Source organism: Tasmannia lanceolata, unplaced genomic scaffold (assembly GCF_043159265.1).
Source record: "Tasmannia lanceolata isolate RefF3 unplaced genomic scaffold, GAP_Taslan_0.1 ptg000002l, whole genome shotgun sequence".
Classification (NCBI taxonomy): Eukaryota; Viridiplantae; Streptophyta; class Magnoliopsida; order Canellales; family Winteraceae; genus Tasmannia; species Tasmannia lanceolata.
The window spans coordinates 26,628,967-26,636,937 of record NW_027518679.1 but is presented as its reverse complement, the minus strand read 5'-3'; the positions used below and the strand labels follow the sequence as shown (position 1 = coordinate 26,636,937).

At 37.1% G+C, this 7,971-nt stretch overlaps 1 protein-coding gene across 1 annotated transcript; it reads left to right on the top strand.

Moving 5' to 3' along the window:
* The first annotated feature begins 384 nt into the window (after nucleotides 1-384).
* LOC143848954 (zinc finger (MYND type) family protein / programmed cell death 2 C-terminal domain-containing protein) lies at nucleotides 385-6,587 on the top strand. The gene is made up of 10 exons (XM_077358026.1): nucleotides 385-762; nucleotides 1,566-1,649; nucleotides 2,066-2,199; nucleotides 2,289-2,386; nucleotides 2,654-2,742; nucleotides 2,823-2,937; nucleotides 3,016-3,170; nucleotides 3,257-3,327; nucleotides 5,488-5,602; nucleotides 6,179-6,587. The coding sequence occupies exons 1-10, from the start codon at nucleotides 541-543 to the stop codon at nucleotides 6,338-6,340; spliced, it is 1,245 nt and encodes a 414-aa protein (XP_077214141.1). The 5' UTR covers nucleotides 385-540; the 3' UTR covers nucleotides 6,341-6,587.
* The last annotated feature ends 1,384 nt before the right edge of the window (nucleotides 6,588-7,971 follow it).

Genomic DNA, 7,971 nt, shown 5'->3' with positions numbered 1-7,971 from the left:
ACCCTAGGGTGTCCGTGGGAATAAATAGGGGCTAATATATCATATATGAGATTTTATATTGTGTAAGGCCTTATAGTCCCTTATTTTTTTAAAAAGTACCGTACGGACCACACTATAGGATGATCCAAACCGTCCATATGATGGGCCATAATGTAAATAGGTAGTGCCCCAAAATATCATTTCCACAGGATGATCTCAACCCTCTAATCTATAAATGAACTGCATATTATGGAAACCTCTGTTGATCGGAGGGCTAGGATCATCCTTTGGAAATGATTTTTTGGGCTATGGCCCATCATATGAACGGTTTGGATCACCCTATAGTGTGGTCCATACCGTACTTTTGGAAAAATAAGGGCTTACACAGTATAAAATCTAACATATCTTGGGATTGAACACTAGGGTTTTGGCAGGGTTGAAAAGACTAGTTTTAGAAGAAGAAGAAGAATAGCAGAGGTGAGAGCGGGATTCAATTAGCATGGAGCAGATTTCTTTCTACTTAATTTAGATTGAAAAAGATAACAAAACAGAACCCTAGAAATGGAAATTGAAGACAAAGGCAACAATCTACAACATTTTAGATCTCTCAAGATCTCTTCTTTAGATGAAGAAGTAGAAGAAGAACAATTAGAGGACGATGAGGAAGAAGAAGAAGAAGAAGATGAAGAAGAAGTTCTCGTAGCCCTAGGTTTCGTTGAAAAGCCTAAAAATCCATGCTTTCTTCAACGTCAATTTTTCCCTAGCAAAGCTGGAGGTGTGCCGGTAAATCATCAACCCTAGTTGTTTTTTTTTCCTTTTTTTCGATTCTTGTTTTTTTTATTTTGTATGTAACTTTAGCAGCTGTTTGGATTCAAGGATTTTACATTGTTGGATTATAAAATCCATGATTTTGCTTTCTAGTAGTGTGTGTGGTCGTTTGGATACAAGGATTTTACAATCTAAAACCTGAATTTTATAAGCTGAAATGTTAATTTAATAGCCTAAAATTTGGATTGTACATTTTCAGGATTGTAAAATCTAGGTTTTTGCTTATAAAATCCATGTTTTAGCTTGTGAAATCCAAGATTTTACAGTCCTGGATTATAAAATTGATGTATCTAAACAGCTGATTTGGATTTAGCTTAATCCTGGGTCGAAACACTACTAAAAAGACAAAATCCAAACACTACTTAGCCGTTTGGTTACATGAATTTTATAATATAGAATTGTAAAACATGTATTTTACAACCTAGAACCTGGATTTTATCAGCTAAAACCTGGATTGTACTTTTTCAGGATTGTAAAATCCAGGTTTTAGCTTCTTAAATCCAAGTTTTAGCTTATCGAATCTATGCTTTAGCTTGCAAAATTCCAGGATTTTACAATCTTGTTTTATAAAACCATTTATCCAAACGGATTGTACGTAGAGAAGAAAGCTAAATCCTGGATAGAAGCACTACTAAAAAGCTAAATTCAAACACTACTAAAAGATTAAATCCTGGGTTTTATAATCCAAGAATGTAAAATCCTTGTATTCAAACAGCGATTTACTGTTTTGAAATTTCCCTTTTTCTTTACATATGCAGGCGTGGTTGGATCCAGTTGATTTACCGTCGGAAAAATGCCGTATCTGCGACATCTGCAGAGAGCCTCTGCAGTTTTTGCTTCAGGTACTCATAATTTTCTCCTATGGAGTCTTCATCTGCCAGGAAAAAAAATAGTCACCATCTATTGAATGAGAATTATTGTTGATTTCACTTAATTTCATATTTTAGGAACAACATGTGATTTTATTTCATCGAATTGCTGTCGGGTAGGTTCAGAATTTCTTTTTTAAAGAAGTTTATATCCTGAATTCAATTGTATTAGTTTTTGAGAATCAAAGTGGTGCATGGTTTTGTTTCAATCTTTCTGAATTAGTCATTTTTTTGCAAATCTGAACCAGCTTACACGTGAAAGAATTTATGTCTCATTTTAGCATTCGCATCTAACATATCTAGAGAAAGGAAAAAAGATTTTTATTTTTATTTATTTTTATTATGGGTTGTGCTGTTCTAAGAGTTCTATATTCTTATTGGGTTTACAGGTTTATGCACCAATTTCCGAGAAGGAATCCACATTTCATCGGACGTTATTTCTATTTATGTGCACGTCAATGGCATGTCTTCTCCAAGATCAGCACGAGCAATGGAAACGGAGACCAGAGAAGCCATCTCGAAGGTATTGTTCAGAAACCATGCCATTTTATAGTTGAATTATAAATTCTTTGTAAACTCCTCAATCCTCTGACAATTAAATGGTTTCTAAAGCGTGAAGGTTTTTCGTAGCCAGCTGCCTCGCTCCAATCCATTCTACTCAAGCGAACCTCCAAGTCATGTTGAGACTCACAAACCATCTGGAGCTGGAGGTAACTTGTGATTTTGTTTCTGTTGCGTACTTTGTTGGTTTTATGTTTATCCAAAGACTCAATTTGGTTACTTAAAGTTTGAACTTTAAGAAACAATAGAGAGAAATCAATGAAGAAGTAAAACTTAAGTTTTTATTTATCTATTTAGGAAGCCTTTGTTTGGACTTTTGTTTCATTAGACAGTTCAATGGTGTTTTAGGGTTTATGTGTAATAAATGATTTGTTTTCCCGATTATTGATTATTATCTTGATCATGACTTGTTTTAGCTACACTCTGCTCTTGGTGTGGCACATGGAAAGGAGAGAAGGTTTGTGGCAGTTGCAGGAGAGCCCATTATTGCTCTGAGAAACACCAGGTATCCAAGAGTAGTTGGACTCTGGACAGTTCAGTTTTCTATGGTTACAATGACAAATTTATATTACTATTTTCTTGCAGGTCATGCATTGGCGATCAGGGCATAAGATTGATTGTCAACGGATAAGCCTCTCTTCTCAACCTTCTGAATGTAGCCAGAATAATAGCAGAAAAACTCTATCAGAGGTCGATAAAGGTTAGCAGTATGCAGTCTATTGGACAGAGAAGTTTTGTTCAAAATATAAATTGTATTTACGAAATTTCCTTTTATCAGTGTCTAGCAACACCCTGTGGCCTGAATATGAAATTATAAGTGAGGATGAGTGTGCTTTCAATGAAGAAGTGTCCGAAGTTACTGGCTCTGCAAATTCACTAGTTTCTAAAGACCAAATGGATGAATCGCTTAATTCATTGTTGGACAAGTTCGAGGTATGTCTCCATTGTTGATATTGGAATGGTGCTTATTTAATAGGATCTTTACATGTTCTCTTTTGGATTCGGGTATTGTCATGCAGGGAGATGATGATAAAAGAAGTTGGGCATCCTTTCAAGAGCGCATTGTTAGAGCCCCTGAGCAAGTGTTGAGGTGAGGACCTGCACTCTCTACCGCTAATTCAATATGTTCTTTTATTTAAAAAATTATATGAATATCAGGTTCCAGTCAATGTTTATGGTTTGGAAACCGATACTCTTGCATTACCCAAATTCAATGAACAATTGGTAGGCTCATATTTTTAACTTTTAGGTATCAATTGCTCATTATCATCTTTATGTTGTGCCTTTGACTTGATTGGGATGGTTCCATTGAGCCAAGTATTTTTCTAATAAAGATTACTCAGAATTAAATTTACGAAGTATCATTAACAATTGCAAAGGGGCAAAGGTTTCCCTCATCCGTAGTTTAAAAACACCATGAGTCAATCATTGCCTCGCTCGAGTCTACTCCTTTTTACCCTGGCCAACTTCTCATTTGAGGCTGAGGAGTCCAGTTGTGCCCTATGGAAGAGATCACAAACGAAAGACTAGAAACATGTCTATGGAAGAGATCCCAAACTAAAAACTAGAAACATGAAAGAAAATAATTAGAAGCAAGAAATAGCACAAGGATGGGATATAACTTCTTTTGAAGAAATAGGTGATGAGATAGATTTGTTGTATTTACATCAATGGGTTTCCTAACTCATCATCCCGAAGTCAGTCACAAACTCAAGACTAGAAACTAAAGACTAGAAACATGTCTATGGAAGAGATCACAAACTACAGACTAGAAACATAAAAGAAAATAATTAGAAGCAAGAAATAGCACGAGGATGGGATATAACTTCCTTTGAAGAAATAGGTGATGAGATAGATTTGTTGGATTCATATCAATGGGTTTCCTAACGCATCATTCTGAAGGAAGTCGAGGCATCACAAAAACACCATGCAGACATCACATCCACGTTTTTACATGAGATCGAAAGAGCCTTTCCATTCATTCACAACATGTTTTCAATGGCCATATGGCCTACAATATATAGACTTTTCTCCCACAACTTCTAGAGACTTAGACAACTTAAAACTCTAATATCTGCATGAATAGTTCAAACCCTTATAAACTACTACCCCCTCCCAATTAAAAATAAAAAATCCCCAAAACGACCAATAGGCCCTTACAAAATTAAAAGACAATTATACCCTTAAAAATAAAGCACTTCTATTGAGCCCCACTGGCATAATTAATCCCTTTTCTGATTTCCCTTAGACCATCTGGTTGATGTAGACCTGGCAAAAAGTGACCCGGACCCGCAGGTCCACCCGGCCCACCCGTAAATTACGGGTCCGGGTCACCAATCATTGACCCGTTTCAAACTGACCCGTGGGTCCATCCGGCCCATCAAAACTGGGCCAGGCCGGGTGGACCCGCTGGTGCCCATAGAGAAGTTCAAAAGGTTTTATTTTGGCACTTTTGACTTTTTTTCTGTAATTGTCATAATTTTTGCTTTTTCTGTGTAGTTTTTCAGTAATTGTCATATTTTACTACATTCTATCTGTTTTTTTTTCTTAATTTTTCTACTTTGCTACCATTTTTCCGTAATTTCTCATTTAAAACTTAATACCCCATGATTATTATTTATAGCTATTATTTATTGCTAGCCAACTTTTCACAAATCGTACTTCTGCCAATCTTTGCAGTTTGCACCAAGTCGACAATAAGACAAATCTCTCAAACAGTGAACATAAATGGTTGGTGAAGGTGGCTAGCAAATCCCTATACAAACAAAAAAAATCTTAAAAAATGTCAAAAATCCGGGTGACCCGCGGGTCGAGCCGGCCCGTACGGGCCGGGAGCGGGTCCAAGCTTAGTGACCCGTAAAAATTTCCGGGTCATTTTTTACCCGACCTGTTTGACCCGGACCCATACAGGCCGGGTAAAACCCGGCCCAGCCCGCCCGTTTGCCAGGTCTAGGTTGATGCCATTGTTAAGATGCTCAGTACGCACACAAGGATACACATTTGCACCCATAATTAGATACTCTATTAAAAAAAAATGTTTCAAATCAATGCATCTACTACTGAATATTTTTGAGGTTCACCTGCCAAATGCTTACTTGTCAAATTCTTTTTCTGTTCCTTGATGCTGTTAATTAGTCTACTTTGCAAGCTCCTGTGGTTGTGGTATTAATTTAGCAGCTTTATGTGATTGAATCTATACGAGCTTTTTAAAGATACTCATGGATCGTTGGCTTCCATGTTTGATTAACAGGTACTGTCGAGATGAGAAGGCAAAACCACTGTGGCCCATGTCAAGTGGCAGGCCATCTAAAGAAGATGTTCCTAAATGCAATTACTGTGATGGCCCTCTATGTTTTGAATTCCAGGTGTGATGATCTTTTCAGTGTAGTTTATCTTTACTTCTATCGATTCATCCATCTACTAACCATGCATGCAGCGAGGAGTGCAACTTGGGTCGGGTCAGGTTAAGCTTTTGATAAAAATGAATTGAAATCAAACCGAGCCCAACTCGATTTTATTGTAAAAGCTCAACCCGAATTCCCAAAAAATCGACCCTAGTTGCCCCCCCTCTCCTTCTCTCTCTCTCTCTCAATTTTTTTATATGCAGCACTATCCTATCTATGCCCACCGGCATGAATAATTTCTTGCTCGCCAATGTACTTTCACCTAGGCTCCGTTTCTTTCGACGTAAAAATGGATGTAAAATTTGTTCTATGTTGTAAAAATGAACATAAAACAAATTTTACGTCCATTTTTACTTCAAAAGAAACAGAACCCTATTTATCTTTTTTTTCCTTTTTCCACAACATCACTGGATTGGCTTCATTTATGTAGCCCTCTTCAAATGCAATACTTTGAAACCTTGGCATTTCTGTGAATCTCACTTTTCTATTTCTTCGAAACATTTGAGCACCCCTTAACATTTCTTTGCATTGAATCAGGTGTTGCCTCAGCTGCTTTATTACTTTGGCGTGAGAAACGATGCGGACTCTCTTGATTGGTCAACCGTTGCCATCTACACATGCGCAGCTTCCTGCGAAGCGAGCGTGAGTTACAAAGAGGAATTCGCTTGGGTTCAACTTTCTTCTTCATCGGCTATATGATGGCTTGGTAATTTTGTTCTATATCTAAGCAGTGTTTAACTGGTTTTGTTTAGATTAGGCAGTGCTTATTAATGGAAAAATCTACTGCTGTTGCTGTAAAATGTGTCATTCCAAGTCACCATAATTATAAGTCAATTATTGAAGATTTATTGTTAAATGTTCCCTCTCAATTTCGAACCATATGGATTCGATTCGATGTCATCTTACATGGATTCTTTTGAATGAGCAAAGTACCTGTGTGGGGGCACGCATTGCATTTCAATACATCAGGGTCCACTGCGAAACTTATAGGTCTCTTTTATCTTGTTATTCTTAATATTACTAGCACAATTTTAAGAGGGCGAGCCTTGGCACAATGGTAAGGTTGCTCCATTGTGACCTGTTGGTCACGGTTTCGAGTCATGGAAACAGCCTCTCTGCAAAGCAGAGGAGCCTTGTGCACTGACCGCCAATTACTAGCACAATTTTATAATTATAGTATGTTTTGATTTGTATCCATCCAGGGGGGGCAATTCAGGTTGATTTCTTGGAATTCGGGTTGTGCTTTTACAATAAAATTGGGTTGGAAGCTTCTTAATCTGGTTGACAGGATTTTCAGTTCCTGATTGACTCGTTCCCTTGAAGCAACATTAGAATTCTCGAATTTCCCTTTATTTCCTATTGGTGGCCTTTTTTTTTTGCCCTGTGGAGATCGGAGTTCGAGTACATATTTGATAGTATTTTTTTTTTCATATCATCATTCAAAAAATAAACATAAAATTGGGTTGGGTTTTGGGTTTGGGTTGATTCTAGTTCGCCTTCGAGCAAAATATCAATCCGAAACTATCTAAGTTTGCATCAGTCGAGCTAAGTTTCTTTGTCCATCCTAATACTAAGATTTTTAAATGAAAATAAAACCTAACATTTATTTAACTTTATTAAAAAATTTGGGATTTGCTAAGGTCCATCGCAAAAGGCTTTTTGCGGCTGGTCTGTTGCATGTCGGACCAGCCACCTCGTGAGTGGAGACAAAAGATATGTTGTCTTCATTAACGAGGTGGCTGGTCTGACGTGCGACAAACCAGCCGCGAAATCCCTTTTATTATTGGGATTTGCTAGCGTCCATTGCAGAAGGCATTTCACGGATGGGCTATTGCATGTAAGAGCAGCCACCTCGACAAAATCTGCTGAAAAGTGAGGATGTGTGGCTTCTCTTACATGCAAACAGCCCATCTGCGAAATTCCTTTTGCAATGGACGTTAGCAAATCGCTTGTTATTTTCATTTTTATTTATAAGTTAGGATTGAACCTCTGACCTCAGGGTCGAAGAACATGATATTTACCGATTGTGCTAGAACCTCAACCACTTATTATCATACTATTACATAAAATGAAATAAATTTTGAGAATTTTACAATCAAAGACAGTAAAATCCTGGATTTTATGAGCTAAAACTTGGAATTTTTTATAGCTAAAACCTGGAGATTGATATCATGAAAATGTATAAGCCATGTTTTAGCTTTATAAAATCCCGGTTTTAGCTCGTAAAATCCAGGATTTTATAATCCATAATTATAAATCCTTATATCCAAACGGCCTGTATGTATTTTGGCAAATCAACGATTCTTTTTTGAGGTTTGCCACACTCCTTG

What these genes read in the sequence shown, in the direction of transcription:
- LOC143848954 (XM_077358026.1), top strand. Translation starts at nt 541, where the DNA reads ATGGAAATTGAAGACAAAGGCAACAATCTACAACATTTTAGATCTCTC. An exon ending in TCTATCAGAGGTCGATAAAG is followed by an intron (nt 2,938 to 3,015) that starts GTTAGCAGTATG and finishes TCCTTTTATCAG; the next exon opens with TGTCTAGCAACACCCTGTGG. An exon ending in GCCCCTGAGCAAGTGTTGAG is followed by an intron (nt 3,328 to 5,487) that starts GTGAGGACCTGC and finishes TTTGATTAACAG; the next exon opens with GTACTGTCGAGATGAGAAGG.